Source organism: Lineus longissimus, chromosome 10 (genome assembly GCF_910592395.1).
Source record: "Lineus longissimus chromosome 10, tnLinLong1.2, whole genome shotgun sequence".
In the NCBI taxonomy this organism is placed as follows: domain Eukaryota; kingdom Metazoa; phylum Nemertea; class Pilidiophora; order Heteronemertea; family Lineidae; genus Lineus; species Lineus longissimus.
Genome location: NC_088317.1, coordinates 1,108,567 through 1,126,752, shown reverse-complemented (window position 1 = coordinate 1,126,752; position 18,186 = coordinate 1,108,567). Strand labels below are relative to the sequence as shown.

The 18,186-nt window shown below is 41.0% G+C and overlaps 2 protein-coding genes across 5 annotated transcripts; one reads left to right on the top strand and one right to left on the bottom strand.

Moving 5' to 3' along the window:
• Positions 1 to 392: 392 nt before the first annotated feature.
• LOC135494510 (TSC22 domain family protein 1-like) lies at positions 393 to 12,680 on the bottom strand. Of its 4 annotated transcripts, XM_064782549.1 has the most exons (5): positions 10,754 to 12,680; positions 10,341 to 10,373; positions 5,969 to 6,022; positions 4,832 to 4,877; positions 393 to 4,307 (listed from the first exon to the last, which is right to left on the bottom strand). In XM_064782549.1, the coding sequence occupies exons 1-5, from the start codon at positions 12,397 to 12,399 to the stop codon at positions 4,110 to 4,112; spliced, it is 1,977 nt and encodes a 658-aa protein (XP_064638619.1). In that variant the 5' UTR covers positions 12,400 to 12,680; the 3' UTR covers positions 393 to 4,109. The 4 variants fall into 4 exon arrangements, with proteins under 4 accessions (XP_064638619.1, XP_064638621.1, XP_064638620.1 ...); XM_064782551.1 differs by lacking the exon at positions 5,969 to 6,022; XM_064782550.1 differs by lacking the exon at positions 10,341 to 10,373.
• Positions 12,681 to 13,493: 813 nt separating this feature from the next.
• LOC135494943 (cysteine protease ATG4B-like) lies at positions 13,494 to 17,506 on the top strand. Its single transcript, XM_064783302.1, has 12 exons — positions 13,494 to 13,517; positions 13,955 to 14,065; positions 14,277 to 14,348; positions 14,479 to 14,577; positions 14,843 to 14,950; positions 15,262 to 15,334; positions 15,575 to 15,654; positions 15,895 to 16,103; positions 16,270 to 16,348; positions 16,469 to 16,602; positions 16,861 to 17,023; positions 17,249 to 17,506. The coding sequence occupies exons 1-12, from the start codon at positions 13,496 to 13,498 to the stop codon at positions 17,305 to 17,307; spliced, it is 1,209 nt and encodes a 402-aa protein (XP_064639372.1). The 5' UTR covers positions 13,494 to 13,495; the 3' UTR covers positions 17,308 to 17,506.
• The last annotated feature ends 680 nt before the right edge of the window (positions 17,507 to 18,186 follow it).

The window sequence follows — 18,186 nt, the reverse complement described above, 5'->3', positions numbered from 1 at the left end:
GACTTATTGTAAATTTGTATTGTAATTGCGCAGTTGAAATAAAACATATGGAGGTTCTCTCGGGAAGGAAATTGCTTGTTTGGGCTTGGTGATAACTCAAACAATTTGTCCACATTTGGCTAAAAATCAGACCTGGGTATGCTTATGTTGCTAGTATTGCCAGGAACAGGACTGAAAGGATAGGAAGAGGTGTCTGTCATCTCATCCCTCGAAAATTTCTTGGATAAAAGACTCCTGCCAAGGCTAATGGGGCCCTGAACTCATATATTTATTGTATCCAGTATCTGAAAACTCAATATGACATTGTTGATCATCCATTTAATATCCATTCTTCTTACAAGTTACATTTGCAACTCAATTTTAAAAAGACTAAAGACCTCACAAAGTTATTTTCTAATATTTTTTATTTACAAAATTGTCTATACATGTACATTCAAGACGCAATGTCCAGCAAAATACCAGCAGCTTTAGCAAAAGACAAGGAATTCTTCATCACCAGGGGAGCCAGTGTACACTTATAACAGAACCAGTAACCTCTTAGGGATGAGAGTTAAATCCCCTCCAATGGGGTTGAAGTTGGCTCTGCAGGAGAAAATTTTACGTCAAAAGAGCGAGTCAGGAATCTATCAAATGTCACCAGAAAAAGCTTCACGGTATACTGATTACAAACAAAATAGAACAAGTCCTCTCTGTTTCACTGTTCAGGAACCCAATGCCTATATGAACACAAGTCTAGTTATGAGAAGCATGACAGATGAATTGAATTTAAATCTGTGTTGTGGTGCCACCTGGGAACATCATGAAGTACTACACAACAACAAAGCAAGCTGGGGCAATGGGTAAAAGTGTTTCTTGAACAATTAGTAAAAATCAATATTTTATCAATCGGTGCCAAAATGAGTAATTTCTGGAATACAACGAGGAGAGAAGCCATCAAAATTAGAACACTTATCAGCTAACCACAGTATTTTATGTCTATTTACATTGTTCAGAAATGAAGTTCCTCCAGCTACTAGTACTTGCATCATACATACCAGTCAGACTCTTATCATTAAGTATACCATGTCTCAAGTCACCACCAGAGGTGCCACCTGTCATACCATGGATGACGTCAAAATCGAGTGTGTAGCTTGTTCGTGTGTGCTTCAAATTCTCCCAAGTATGGTTTTTTAGTACGTTCAGTGACAGAGTTTGACCCCCCCCCCTCCCAGGGTATCAAGGCGCCCTTTTTCTAACTTGAGACACAGTAAAGATTCATAAATGCATTTGACAACCACACACCATGACGATACTTCCAATATCATTCGTTCATATAAAATATGGACGATTTCCCTGTAAGCCGGTATAGTTCAGGTGCTAGTCAACCTAGCGTACATGCTGGACTGAAGACGGATAGAAAGCAGAACAGTAGTTTGACTTTGGAAAAGATCATTACAAAATCATCACGTTACAGATGAAGAGCCTTCTAGAAATGCTTAATCTATCAGTGATAACCAAGATGCTACATCAGCACCAACATTCAACTGAACAATTTGACAGCATGCCCATGCTGTTCAGCTGTGGCTTACTTGACACAGATAATGACACACCTCGAAGAGCTTTTGTTATGAACCAGCTTTTCAATCAAGTGAACCATGACTGAACAGCACCTGGAATGTCCCACCAACTTGGCAAACTACGGGCGATGAGTAACGAAACACTTAGACACAGTTGATACCTTGCTTACTACAAACCTACCATGTAAGTTTAGTTTCCATGACCTCGGCTTCCAAAGGTGATCGATTCATTCCGGTGTAAGTTACTAGTCCAGCAGCGATGATTTCCCACTGTAATGGCATCGGATCCTAACACTAAGGAAGCATGGAGGCCAAGACAGAGAACCATCATGGCTCTGACCAGTACAGAGGGATGATTCAGAGATGACCCTTTCACATTCTCATTTAGCACTTTACCCTTTAGCACTGCTGGGGATGAACACCACAAAGCTAGGCCAGATGTCCTCTACACCAAAATCTCAGCCAACACACCTTTCACCACCATTTGGGTGTTCAACACAATCAATCTCTGATAAAAATATTCAATTTACTTGTTATTTTAATATCTATATACAATTGAATACACCATTTCATCTATAAAAATGTTAACTATCGGGCTTGATAATATTATTATATTTAGGAACATTTAAGCTATACAGGTATTGTGATTGGTCATTTTTATAAACACTACAGTATTTTCGACTTTTTCAATAAATCTGTACAACCAGTGATTTCTTTTAGAATTGTTCTATATTTTGCCAAAGGTCCCAGTGATTAGAAGTTGTTTGAAATATGCCTCATATGCAGTAGTGTTTCGGAAAGAAATCTGAAAGGGCAGGCGCAGCACCCTGCTTCAAATGGAAATGCATTGACCACTGATGAAAAACGACAGGACAAGAAGAGAAAATTGAGGAGAGGCAGCGTGCAGCTAAAACTCCGGCTGAAACACTTTGCAGCCTGTGGTTTACGAAAGACTTGTTCGTTCTAATGTGGCCCGTTACAAGAAACAACATGAACTGTTTGTCAAACATGGAATGAGACAGTTATGACGCGACTAGTCTGCATCAGTCTAGGTGATTGTCCGACATAGGCAGTGGCAGTAAATCTATGCATTCTAAAGCATAATCTAGTAGTGAATTCATCAAGAGTAGAGTTAAGACAACTTCATCGTAAGTTTTCTGAAAATTTCATCAAAGCACTTCATCAATTCATTCATCAAACACAATAAATCCTTCAAAATACAGCAAAGTTACTGCATAATAATGCATAAGTATTTTATTAGTATTATATTACTCTAGCAAAGATTTACAAGGGCATTTTTTTATATTAAGATAAGCATTATGATAACTGGCCTCAACCATGGACCACAGGTGATCAAGGTGATTATTGTATTCATACTACAGGATCTTAAAACTTTGAAACAAAGATTTTTGGCGATAACAGCCAACTGGAATTGTAGTCTTACACTGAAGTTACAAATTGCATAACATGTCAAGCAGCTGAACAATAGATGACTTCAGACACGCTGGAATAATTAAACGAATTGATACCCCATTGTAGGAGTTGATTGTCTCGCCAAACACTGCGAAGGATGTTAAAATGTAGGCCAAAACAAAGGCAGTAGCCGAGGTTTGGGGTGAAATGAAACCTCCACCCGAGCGGTCTTTGGGGACACAACCAATACCAATAACGAGGAATCAATTTCTAACTTGGTACATTTTAGGCGTCATCTGCCGAGAGTCCTTTCGACACATTCTTTTCCAACCTAAGAAGTTATGCTTGTCTCACCAAAACGCCTGTGGTCAGAGTGAGGTTAATACCGGTATATATTCCATGATGAGAATGAGACATTGAAACCATGGTGTTTTAGGATAGATGATAAATGCAAGGGCAAACTCCGGCATAGCAAACTCATGGTTCTTCAAGTCAAACAAATGTTGACAATTTCCTAAGGTGACTTATGCATCTCTCTAATGGCATGCAGCTTGAACTGAAAACATTGTGTCCATTACCGACTAGATCAACAGTGGCAACACCTATACTCCCTAAAGAAAGACATCCGAGATTCTGTATCCCACGTGTGCTCAATCCACATTCGGCCATCCCGGCAACAATCTTTCCGACTTCTCCCAGTTTTGAAATAAAACGTTGCATCCACCATGCTTAAAAGTGTTTCAATGGATGTACACCAGCATGGCTCATTCCTTCTACATTTCCTGTTACTATGAAAACTTAAGTTACATCGCCTCGCAATTACACAGTCAACATTCATTCAATACAAAAATTGCGACCATCCTTGCCAGGGACATTTAAACTGATCCCCATTGGTGGCATATTGTACATTTTCTCGTATCACAGAAATATCGGCTTGGCGACTAAACCATGGCAACAGATCAACAGCGTAAGCATCACTCATGAAATCTCTACAGACATCAGTTATGACGAACTACACTAGGTGGTGCTAAACCTCCATAAAATTGAGCGTGTCAACGTTGAGTGACAAATTGCAAACGAACCGATTGATAGGCACCAAAGTGGTAAGAAATGCATTAGATAGAGGGCGTGAGTGATGTGTTAGGATGCTGACGTGGTCGGAGGTTGAGGGGGAGGACCGTTTGAAAGTTTTTGTAGTGTTTCTGGTAACGCCGCTGATTTGAGGACCGAATTCTCGTATTCGAGTTGTGCTTTCTGTTCCAGGAGCTCCTTGATTTGTTCTCGGAGGACCTCCACTTCCTCTCGTACTGCAAACATCAAGTGGCTCTTCACAAGATCCTGAAAGTGGACAAATAGGTCAATCTCATCATTTAGTCACAACGAGTCAAACGAGTCATTTGAATTGCTACCACTTGCGATTAAAATAGCATGCAACAATAATCTCTTGTTAGGGGTGGTCATCCCAGGTTGCAACCACCTGCGAGTCCAACACAAAACTCAACGATTACCACCAGCTTTATCCACAGACAAGACATCCTTTCGATGCACATTATCAGCAATTGTAATTGCAAGCAAGTTGGTAAGGGTTGCCCTTTAGGGTGATTAGTATTCTAAATGAAGAAGATGTATCAATCTGCTTGTCTGGCTGAGTCACAGGAATACAGATAGGCTTGTACACGAGCCAAACTGGGCTGGGATCTTGGACACTAGCCACAGCTAATGAGAAGCAGCTAACATACCAAGCCACAAAGTCTTCAGTTTAAGACACTGCAAGGGAACAACCAATGCCATTATTGTCTTTTGATTATCAATTCGTACATGTATCAAGACTCTACACTGCCAACACACGCACACATACATACCATAGCTTGTTCAATCTTGTTATCGATGGCCACCGTACTTGACCCACTGAAAAATACAACGGTAGAGTACTTTTAAATGATGTTGAAAAACCCTGCAGAGCCCTTTAAGAATAAGACTATCAACGTGCAGCTTCCTGAAATTGAAACTGACAAGTTACAATGAATGAAACGGCACAAGATGAATTCAAAGACGAGTGTCTCGCTCCAAAAAATGAAGTCTATTCATCATCAATCTCTAGCTACTGTTCTTTTTGGTCTATTTTTCTGACAGTGACACTACCAGTTAAACATTTAATCTCCCTCAATCTGACTGCAACTTCATAGGGTTAGCAGTAAGATTTTTCACCAGGAGTCTCTTATCAATATTTCGCCAGCTTAAGATGCAGCCATATATGAAGTCCCTAGGGACAAGTTGCTCCGAGCTCAGACGCTTGACAGTCATGGATTCATTAAGGGGGCTGGCGTAGAACATATTTACTGATATGGACCAGCGCTCCAACACCAGACACAATGAAAATGTACAAACAAAAGAACTTGCCAATAGAACCAGACCACCACAGAACAGTTACCCCAAACCGCGTTGGAAAGTTCTACCAATTTTGGACAGCGACATCATGTATCACCCATCACCATGATATTTCATTAACTGGATGCCTTTAGACTGAGAAAGATGGTAAAGAATTAAAGTGCCACACGAACAAGGAATTTATATCATTGTGAGCTGTCATCATGATCACAGGCGACAACAATCTTTTGTTTGCAATGGTCATAAAGATTTGGTCCGGACAAGAATAAGTGATCACTTTGGACCTGCAATCAACATGAACGTCAGCGATGGCCAGATTTAGCCTCGATGATCATTGTCACAGGCCACAGTGATAAAATGTCACTTGCTTGAGGGGCACTTTAGATGTGATAATTGAAGAAGAGGAAGGAGGAAGACACAAATTCTGTCTTCGATCTCGTCAACCACCGTTTATTACTGAAAAGCAAGAAAAGAACCAGATCACCTTAACCACCACTGATGATCAAAGAGGAGGAGACCAATTACCCCACCACTAAGCCGTAAACTGAAGAAGACAGCCGCAGGTCAATACTGCTAGGACAGGTTATACAAAAGGTTACTTCAAGTTTTACCTCTCTGGATCCAATTCCAGATCTAATTCCAGATTCAAATCACTTCCACCATCCCTATTTCAATTAGAAAGGCAAATAATGATAATGACGACGTCAAAATCCAGAAGTTGCACAAAATGAATGAATTATGAAATTATTATTGGGAAGGCAATGATGAAAATGTCATGAATTTCATAACACAATAAGGGTACTACAAAATGATATGATATGACTTCACGTATCATGATCTGTTCCCACCTGCATCGAGCTGAAACAAAAAGGTAAATGTCATGACATATCAAACTACATGAATGATCTTCAAGCAAAATCTGGAATGATCTACAAGAAATGATTTTATTCAGAGAACATTTGGGACATGGAGTGTGGCTTTGTTCATGGTCAGAGAGCACAGCTACATTCAAGGTCATGTTTATGGCTTGGCTCAAGGTCATGGTCTGTGATTAAGAATTACCAAGTCATGGGGGCATATACAAGGTTTGAAGTATGCCACCATAAGAGAAAACGGATGCCATTTCCTCAGAGGCAACTTTGAAACCTCTAAAACTCCTTTCCCTCTTAAACTTACACTCAAATGAAAACTTCTTGTCTAGATAACCTCGAAGTGAGTGCCCAATTTTGACAAAAGCCACGTCTGTATAGCATCACAGAGAAAATGGAGATTCCTCTATACCGCCAACCCTCTGTACCAATATGTACATGATCGCCAACATATTGCGATATACACAACACCAGCAACATGCTTGACATATAGAACCAGTCAATACACTGATTGATTACAGGCAATTTCAGCCCCCACCCCCAAACGAACTCAACCGAGACTTCAAACACACCAAAGCCTGAGGGCAACACTGCTGCATCTTTCTCAGACAGTGTGGACCCTTCTTTGCTGAAATTTACCTATCTTTGTCCGAGAGACTATTAGAATCCTTCTCGTCATAATCCATTGCGAATTTTGAGCATATTTTCGTAATTATTGATTATAACCATGCGAACGTTAGGAAGTGGATCTATTACGAATACAGTGATGGACTCTCTGCTAGTTATTAATATCATCTCATATCTAGGCCAGCAGATAAAAACCGATGCATGATCGACTATCTAATGAACGGTGTGGCCATGATAAACCTTAGAACTTAACACTTTTATATTGCACAACATAGACTTGATGTAGCCAGGCAAGATCGACCAAGAGGATCGGAACGTTGCCATGGAGCTGCTATCGCCATCCCATACTGATTAGGCCCAGGCCAGGACACTGACCTATAGATGCAACATGCTAACAATTGTCCACGAGGAAATCAGCTAATTGAAAACATAGGGGATGATGTGATTGCTTTTTTCCAAACAGTCACACCTGTCACATGTTGGGGAGGCACTGGCAGTGCTCTCATATGTATGTCTACATGGTCTAGGTGAATCATGAAGAATGGATGATAAATATGAGCCAAAATGTGACACCACAGATACATGCACATGTACACACATTAGCTGCATGAAATTTGATTTCATTTCTTGAACCATACACAACAATACACGCACCTGACGTCCTAGCAAAGCCTTTCCATGGCTCAGACATGTCTGAATCATTGACATGAAGACAAACAGCATGATATTGATGTTGGAAGCTGAATGACATACCCAGGGAACAGGAACCCAAAAGCCCTAACTCAGTAGAGAAAAACTCAACCGACAGAGACAGAATTGACAGACAGACAGCGGGAAAGCTGGCTGCAATCGATCATTGCATTCTCAAAAATTCGATGACACACCATCATAATTACTAGTCAGCCCAGAGGCCAAATTTAGAAATGGCAACAAAACGGACCAGTCTTACCGTACGAAGTTGTGATGCAGAATATATCTCAACATGGCGCAGACGTTTGTTGCCGCATGTCCATAGGAATGAAACAGACGCTCCATTTGACCAGGAATTTTTACTCAGACGATTAGACCAAGAGGCTCAAGAATGCTGGAACATCGCCGTGTATTGATTGGGCCGGGACTGTGCTGACATCTACAGCATCTAGCTTCGACCGGTTGAGTTCCCAGTCACCGCTTGAGTGTATCAGACCAGACAGGCTAAATACTGCCCAAGGGCCAATGCCAGGGGCCAGAAGAGCTAATTCAGTACACAAAGTTGGTAGACTTTTTCACTTCTACAAGACAACCAAAGTTGACAAGTTGAAAATGTCATTAATTTTTTGGCAAATCGCACAAATGTCAAGGAATCACCTTAGATTTTCTCTCACTGTCCTGAAATCAGAACTTAATTCTCTAGTCTAAGAGATACTTGCCTCTCATCCACAAAGATGTACTCCTGCTGCCCATCTTCATCACAAATGTAGGAACCATAATAATTCATGACCTGAACTGCCATCTTTTTCTAAATCTCTGTCAAATACAACCAAACTCGGACGAGAAGCAGAGTCCAACTTTCAAAGTGTTGAGCAGGTTGATCACTAGTCCTGACTTTCGTTCCAAATCGTCACACATGGAGGACAAATAAAACAGAGCAAGTCTTCAAATAAGTGAACGTGATTCACTCAATGTCCTCCTGATTTCGCCGAAATTAGAATGAACGATCAAGTTATGAGGGCAATCAAATATATCAAAATAACCTATAATCCAGTCGACCCACTTGAAGTTTGATAGTGGGTCATAATCCGTTCACAAATTCACTGACTTTTCCCAAGGACAAATACAAGTTGAAATCGGATGATAAGGATTGTGACTTCTCGCAGAACGACAGAAACATGACTTATCAGAAATATCTGAACAGATCATAAGATTTTTAGGGCCACACACGATATAGGTCTCCTGATTTATGACTCCATGTGACACCTGAGTACCTGTCACCAGTACAGAGTCAAAGATCCGACATTTATACATGTTATGTAGTCATTATTACACCAGACATATAAAACACATGTAATATTTGGGAAGAAGCCAAGAACTTTGGCTTGACTTCCTTCACCAACTTCTCCATCGGCTATGATACCCTGTCTTTTTAAGGAAAGCTATCGATGTGATGTCGTAATGACGTAGCCTTTTTTGGAAAGAGGATCAGTCCAATTCGTCACCATCTTTTGACTTCTTATTTTAAGGTCAAATGTCACAACAGTTTTACTGGTCAATCATGTTGACAATGATACATCCATCTAACCTGAAATAGATTTCCATTGAACTTGTTGAAGTAGCCACTTCAGTCACATGTATTGAAGGCTTCTGGTCTCAAAATGATCAGGCCTACTCCAGTATTGGTCATGCGTCTGGAACTGTAGTTATTTCTGGGCCCTTGCACGCTAATTGTGTCAAAGTTTGAGTGAATCTTCGTAATTCATGTAATGTCACCACTCGATTAGAGCACGGGTTGATGACCATTTACAGTGGTTTTATTTAACAATAACATGATTGCTTTGTAAAACAGTATGCAGTACAAGTGATGTTTTAACGAGAACAGAATTAGGGCCTTGTAGCAGCAGCAGTACAGACATGACATGCAGATAATTTGCTCCAATGACATGCAGTATATTGAATTTTTCACAAATGGAGAGTGAAAATGGACTCTACGGCCCACGAATCTCGAAAAATTACCAATTGCAATCCTACATGCAAAATCTGAGTATTTTTTATTTTGTGAAGATATCAGACATGTGCGACTTGAGGCCCCACAAACTGTTAGTAATACTGGGTATTGGCACAATCATACCAGCAAGACTACAAAATGAACTCAACAGAAAATGAGCAGAATAAAGAGCAGTTAACATGCATCATGTCATTCACTTTAGCAAGCAAGGGGGAGCAAAAACTGAAGTTCAGCAACAAAAGCAGAAAGACATATTAGATGATAAGAAGTCTGCAGTTTCTCCTCCAGAAACCATTTCATGAGAGGGTTGAAAGGTCAACGCCAGTGACTGAATTCACAATCTTATGGCTTTTTTAAGGGGGGGTTGTGTCCCCCTCCCCCATCTCTCTGCCATGTCTGGAGGAACACTGGTCTCGTGAGTTATTTAGTATGCGTTTAAGCCAGATTTCAAAGCAATAGAAAAAGCAGGATGAACTAAGCTCAGCACAATTCAAATTTCTCCCTTGCTACTAGCAATGAATAGTAGTACTAGTACTAAGGCAAGCATACCCATTTTACAGCCAAAACAATCAGATTTTACCAGCACCCACTGAATAAGCAGTACTCTAGCCAGTGTCACTACATTAAAATTAGCATTTTCAAACCCAACTAAATAAAATTCTAATTTGTTCCAGTTGAAAAATTGTCTCCATACATTGCAGCACCTGCAGAACCCATAGCAACCCAATTGTTAGTGCTTGCAACTTAAATGCAAACTTCTACGGAAGTCAATCAACTATTACTCACTGTTCCATCAGATGCAATGGGCTTCTTCTGTGTCTGACAAATGATAATTATGTGAAAGCAACTTAAAGGTGGTTCGTTGCAAGGGCAACTTGGGACGATGTGAAACAGATAACCTGGCGGGCAACAGCAAGTTTAGACTGAAATCAACACGTGGGCAACATGAGACCAAGATTGGCAGGGCGACCTCTCCCCTCAAATAAGTCTCTTACATGTATATTAACCAGTACAAGTGTACATTCCTGATCACTGATTTCCAATTCCATATAAAGATCAGCCAGGCGTCTTGCTGAACTTACAGTGTACACGCTGCACTTGACTTCATAATAAACAGGTAAACTTCACTTAAAGAAAAACAAATGCTTTGAAAAATCAACAGAATGTTGTACTTTATCTAACAGAACTAAATAACATACCTTTCATCGCCATCTCCGTCCTTGATTGGACTGCCGAGCGCCGCCGTAATCCCCTGCCCAGAAGACACCATCTGCTCCAACAGCAACTGCGTCTTTTCAGCCGACTCATAAGAATCCATGGGATCATCCTTTGCCGTTTCTTTAGGGGCAATGTTTTCGTTAGCAACTGCAGTGTCTTCACCCATTGCTCCAGATTCACTTTCGTAACCCGACTGCGTCGTCACTTGAATCCTCGGCAACATATTTGGGGAATTGGTCATATTATAATCACTAGTTATCACGCTTGCACTGTTCGTTTGTTGACTATTGGTGACAGTACTTGTTGTCATTGTCTGCTGACTAAGTAAAACATTAGAAGATGTGTCTCGCTGACCACTCTGCTGATGATACTCTGGCTTCGAAGTTGTACCATTTCCATTAGCGTGGTTACCATTACCTGGCGACTGACCAGGGGGAGCTCCCTGCGCCATTGGAGAGCTATTCTTTCCTTGGGCCCCTTGTGTGGAATCTTGCAACCGTTTCCCAGTGTACACATCAGACGTAATATTTCCTTTCGTACCAGGTTTAGGTACCGATGACATTGCACCCGAAGTTTGTGAAGGCATTCCATGTGAAGACTGGGGTGGCTGAGAACTACTTGAACTTGGGACATTACTTGAAGCTGAATTTAACTGGTCCGATTTCAAGTTATTGCCAGGCGCCACATGCGACTGTTGTGGCTTAGGAACATTCTGAATCAATGGAGGAGCATTTGTAAACTCTTTTACCGAATGAGACACCGAGTTAAGGTTATTATTCTGCATTAAACCAGCATTTTGGGTGATTGCTTTTTGCTGGTACATGTCCGTCACACCAGGTTGCCCAGAATCAGGCATTACTTTCACCATTGTTGACGGCTGTCGCTGTTGATGTTCATAATCACTATCATCATCTATCAACATCTGACTGCCGTCTGTCTTCAATGAAAACATACCAGGGTCCTTTATTTCTTCATGTTCATTCTGCTGATCTGGCACATAGTGTACAGAACTTGCCGCACTCGAGTTCTCAGACACCGGAACAGAAATATCATCCTCCCTTTTAACATCGGAGTTTGCCCTCTCCTTGTCCCGATCAACTGAAGGTTCATCACTAAAGTCTGAACACCACCACCGCCCTCGCTTAAACGGCTCCTTAGAAGCTATTTTAACAACTTTGAACCGAGACGTAGTATCACTTCTTTCTTTGTCGACTTTGATGGCTTCAACAACTAAACCGAGATTGGCCATTGGTGGCGTTTCTTCTGTCGAACTTGGATCTGGTTCGATGTCCGTCGTCTTGGAGCAATCCAATACTTCAGAGCTCACATCCTCAGTGTGCGTTTCATCCAAATCGTCCATACTATCAGCATCTCCTTCATGCATTTCCGAATGCTTCATCGCACTGACACTTGTGATTTGGAAGGAACTCTTTTTCTTGCTCATGCTTGCATTCACCATCAAGTTGACAGGAATGCCCATTTTCTGCAATATTTCTACAGCAGGTACATTACTACCCATATCATTTACCCCATTGTCTACATTGAATTGGGGATCAGACCGTCTCGTCTGATCAACAGGATTGTTCTGTCTGGAACGACCAGCCGCCCCTGTTTTGTTGTCAGCCATGTTTGACTGTCGTGCTGTATGCAAAGTACTACAAATGTACAGCAAAATGTACACCAATGCACGGAGTGATAGGTTTTCTTCGGATGGGTTGTTTCCAGTCGCCGACTGAAAATCCCCTAGGTTTCACCAACAACGTCACCTAACACCTGTATATATCCCATGGATAGGATCCATAGTTCATATTTCTTTTTAAATTGGGACAAAATGTTCCGATTCCTTTTGAAATTGAGTATATTGCGTCGTTTTTGTGTGACTAAACCTTGCCAACACGTACTGGCCAACACGACCAGCACCCACTAATATGGCGGATATGGATAGTGCATTGTGGTAGGTCAACATGACGTCAGTGCCAGAGTTTGCGTCGTCTGCTAAATTTTTTTAAATTGATTACTAGTAGATCTGATGGGTTTTAATATGCATTTAGAACTCAGAATCTATTATTTGTCATTCTGTCCCAGTATATTGGAAATAGAGGAAACTGACTTAGCAAATACTAGCAGATGATAAAGCACATCAAAGTGTACATGCAGTCTCACTGTACAGTTAATGAGTTACATAGGCTATTGCGGCTAAAGCTGGTTGGAATTCAAAGGCACAGCCCAAAAGTCCAATAAAAACGATCAGGATGACGGAGTCTAACTAAAAAGAGTACAACAATACATTTCATTGCCTGTCTCTGAAGAGAAACTTCATCCTTCTTGTCCAACAGCTGCTTATGAACGACCCCTTTGGGGAGAAGAAGAAACCAGGGAAAATAACAAGGCGACTGTGCCTTTAAACTAAAAGTGTCTTGAAACAGAAATAACAATCTATTTCACATTTCTCCTTCTGTAATTTGGTAAATGACTGCAATTATTGCTTATTCTTTTTCTCCTTTTATAGTTTTCTATCTATTATTTCATTTTTGGGCGAAACGTCAACAATTTATTGTCAATTCTCCCAACCAGGACATGCAGGAAGTAAACAGTGTTGTTTGCCGAATGGAGATTGTAAGGCAAGGTCTGATTGGCCAAAATTTTGTGGCGGACAAAATCTGACGAATCGCAATGTTTATAACAAATGACAACGATGACAGTGGATTTTAAAGATGGCGATGATGAACCCAAATTTGATGTCTGGTGAGTAAATAAATGCACCTTACTGATTGATGGAGTGTTCGATTTCAATATTTTTTGCGTAAAGGTATTGTTCAGTATTTAGCGTTTCAACAAAACGGTTGAAAAAGTCAATTGTTTCTCTTATTCCAGTCCAACGACCCTGTTCTTTCAGTGACGTGGCTCTCAGTCAGTAGGCCTAGACTCAAGACTAGACTGTGACGACAGTACGTCAGTAGTTAGTTTCAGTTCATTCATTCAGGCACTGAGGCAGGCCTACACTGACTGCTAATGCTATAGCCTAGGCCTATATATAGTCATAAGTCTTGTCCAAGATGATTGTTGTGACCTTCAGCCTGCTGGCTGGCAGGCTAGGGACCAGGAGCAGGGCCCTGCTCATGATGCTGATGTTGCTTCAAAATTGTATCAATTTCTTTTTTTCTCTACTTTCATGACTTTAGCATCTTTTGTGGCATCTTTAACATATGAGAGTGGAGGACTGGAGTATGAAGACTTTCCGGTTACTGAAGACCCAGTTTACATCCTGGGGCAGAGTTACAGTGCTCTTTATGGTAAATATCACGGGATGCAGATTCATTGCAGTGGCTCAATGGCAGGCACATGAAATTAACAGAGCTCTGCGTAATCAATTGACCTTCAAAGCCTTACTGACAACACACATAAAATAAAAGTGTTTCTGAGGAACTTTCCTGTTCGGAGTCCCTCAAAATGTGAGCTTAACTGCACATATCAGTAGGCTACAACTACAGGTATCTTTTTCAGATCGTGAAGAACTACAAAATGACATTCTCTCAAAGATATGGTGTACGTACAGGAAGAACTTTGCTTCAATAGGTAAGTTTATAGCAATTTAGGTTCATTGCATCAATTTCACATACTTGGTCCGAACTTTCCTAAGACTAAGATGGGTCACTTTATTTATGATATAGGTCATTCTCACTCTGATTGATTTACATTGTTTCAGGTGGTACCGGTCCATCATGTGATGCGGGATGGGGCTGCATGTTGCGATGTGGACAGATGATGTTAGCACAGGCTCTGATAGGGAGGCATTTAGGTCGAGGTAGGCAATGATGTTAGCACAGGCTCTGAAAGGGAGGCATTTAGGTCGAGCTAGGCAATGATGTTAGCACAGGCTCTGATAGGGAGGCATTTAGGTCGAGCTAGGCAACTCTGAACGTAAATTAGTACTGATGGTGAAGTTATGATAGTTGAAGGATTTCTTGCCAGTGTGGATGCTTTTGTGAAGGGCTGTGCTGTTGTTTGTTTTCAGTTGAACCTTATGAGTACAGGCATTATTGACCCCATTATGACTTTGGTGTTTTCAGACTGGCGATGGAATTCCAAGAATAAAGAAGCAAACGCCCAAAAGTATTACGACATATTGAGGTTATTTGGTGATAAGAAAGGTGCCTATTATTCCATACACCAAATAGGTGAGTAAACCTCCTAGAAGACAACATTGATACGTTGTAACAGTTCACTTGTACTCTTGGGAAAGTCACTCGCCAAGTTCTTTAATATCTATTTGTCACTCAAGAGTAGCTCCATAGATGGAGAATTTAGGCATATACATGTTGATAAATCTTTGTAATAAAAATTGTCTTTCCCTCTGCAATTATACTTATAAGTATTGTTGAAGTGCTATTGTCTTTCGTCGTTTTATGAATGTAGCAGATACTTCCTCATACAGGACTCTAGTGTGCAACGTTTAAGTTCTAATATCCTCCAACATGACCATTTTTAGCATCAATGGGCGTGTCAGAAGGGAAGGCAGTTGGCCAGTGGTTTGGACCAAATACAGTTGCTCAGGTGTTAAAGTGAGTATCATCTGAAGATGGCAGTGGAATCACTGTGAAGGATGTCACTGGGACTGACAAAGGTGGCCCAGATTACAGAAGTGACAGCCATTTTGAAACAAAAAATGTGTCTGCTCAATAGAGAGGGCGCCATTTGGGTAGAGGTGTCTGTTCAGGCTTAAACATCTTAATTGGCTGGTGGAGAAACAGTTATCTAGTGCACGCGCTCTGTATTGATATCCTTTTTCCTTTCTCTTTCAGAAAATTGTCGGTGTACGATGAATGGAGCTCTGTGTCAATCCATGTTGCCCTTGACAACACCGTTATCATTGATGATGTCAGTAAGTGTTGTTTAAACTTGTATTTATGAGGAGACATGTCCAGGAAGTCTAGTTTTGGGGCAAATTCTTCAAAGAACTTGACCCAATTTGCTGGGACTAAACATTTCACATGCATCCAAGGGACCTGGTTTTCCAGGATGGTGAACAAATCATGAGGTAACTTCCAATTCAAGTTTCACTCCAAAAGGTATAATTCTTATCTCGTTATCTTATGTTATTCATTTTCTCGCACATTTCCAGAGATGATGTGCAAATCTAGTCCAAACACGCCTGATGATGTCGTCATGAATGCCATAGATCAGAATGCCAAAACGATAAAGGACGGCAGACACTTACCCAACGGTTTACCCATTCCACACAAGATGGCCGACTGGCGACCATTACTACTTATTGTTCCTCTCAGACTTGGCTTGTCAGAAATGAATGAAGTCTATGTGGATAGTTTAAAGGTGAGCTCAGGAAAATCAATGTCGTGATTGGTTTATAACCCAGAAGGACCTGAGTCGAAATCGGGGATCACAGCAAGCTGGGATCAGTATCAAATCTAGTGCTCAACCGAAGGTGTGAGATCTTTTTGATCCATTTGCAATCAAATCTAATTTGTCATTATTTCAGGTTTGTTTGACGTTAAAGCAATCTGTAGGAATCATTGGAGGCAAGCCAAACCACGCTCATTGGTTCGTAGGTTATGTTGGTAAGTCATATTAAAAGTACCCTTACTACTTGTGAATGATATCAGTAACTCCCAGGAAACATTCTCCATATTCATGAGCTTTGACCTTCCCCTACATAAACGTTGACCTTCCTCCTCCAGGTGACGAGCTGGTTTACCTTGACCCTCACACAACACAGTTATACGTTGACAATCCTGCTGACGACGACTCGAGCTACCACTGTATGTATTCAAGTCGCATGAAGATCACACAGCTAGATCCTTCAATAGCACTGGTAAGTACATGAAACTTGAGCGTGACAGTCATTTGTGTGTTTCGAACATCCGTTTCCCAATTGCACTGCTCTGCCTGTTAAGACTGATGACTCTGCTAAGCTCGCCCATGGATAAGCTTGCTGTTGCTGCTTTAGAGTGTTGGCTTGTGATCTTGAGCAAGTCACTTGAGCTTGACTGCCCATTCTTTCCATTAAGATGAAGAGCCATAACTCCCCATTACTGTTATTGATACGTTGCTGTGATTTTTCTATCTTTAGGGATTTTATTGCCATACGGAAGAAGACTTTGACAGACTGTGTCGGGAATTAATACAAAACGTCGTGCAGCCGAACAAGACACCAATGTTTGAAATCCACCAGGTTCGCCCACGACATTGGCCTCCATTTGAACCATATCCTGACCAATCGGGAACGAAAACAGGTACAGTGTATATAACTATAATGAGGTTTGTTATACATATGAGTTAGATCTTGTTTACTTTAGTTTGTTTTGAGATAACTTGTTCTTCACTGACTCAACCTGATTTCTCGACGTTAAATTACTGTGTCAGGCATATACTTGTATGATTGACCCTGACTGTACTTTCTCAGGATGTTGTCCCAGCTTTGAGACTTTGATAATAAATTCCCTTTTCGTCTCTTGCAGAATTTGCCTACTTTGAAGAACGTCAGTATGACACAGACGACGAGTATGAGTTGCTATGACGACCGTGATTGCCGCCATATTGGAATCGTGCCAAGTAGTGGTCCTATCTGTATATAATTCTTGTGAATACTCCACTTCTGAGTGGTATGAATACTGGGTGTCTCAAAACTACAGCTTGAATCTTATCATATCAAATGGATGAGAAATCATAAATTCCTTGAACATTTCACAGCCACACTTTTTTGTGTAGGGGGGGGGGGGGGGGGGGGGGGGGGGTTATATGAAGAGTATTTTGTGACAAGGATCTCAAAGTAGTTGATAACAAATGTGTGTTTATACTTCAATATTTTTTCTTGTTTAAAATGGTGCTAGGACAGACCAGGCAAGTTTGCTATGAATGGCCAGGCATTCATGCCAAATACTCTCAATGCATGGGGTTTGGCTGTGGATGAAGTTCATTTTCATTTGAAAGGTGATTGGGTGGAGGGGGGGGGGGTTACAGACTTGGTTACCCTAAGTATTGAGACACCCGGTGGTTCATCAAGTGGTTTGCCCAAAACCTTTCCTTCTGACATGCTGTATGTTTCTAGTTACATGTAAAAGGACCTTTTGTATCGAGTTAGTACAGATCAAAACCAACAATCCACTTGTTATTAAAAGATCTTTTAGGCTGCTAGTTACCTTAGTCATGGGGTTGTAGCACATACCTATACTCAATCATTGTACACATGTTGCACTCATAGGTTTTGGGGAGGGGTCCAGCACCGAGTAACAACAATAAGTGTAGCGTATCTCAAGCAGTGTTCACTCAAAGGGAAGCGTCACAGAACTAAAGATATTGCATTTACCGACAGGTAACACATCTACACCTCTGAACCATTGTAACTGCAGTAGAAGTACAAGATTTTACCTCGAATCCTGATAGAGAAATGTCTGAT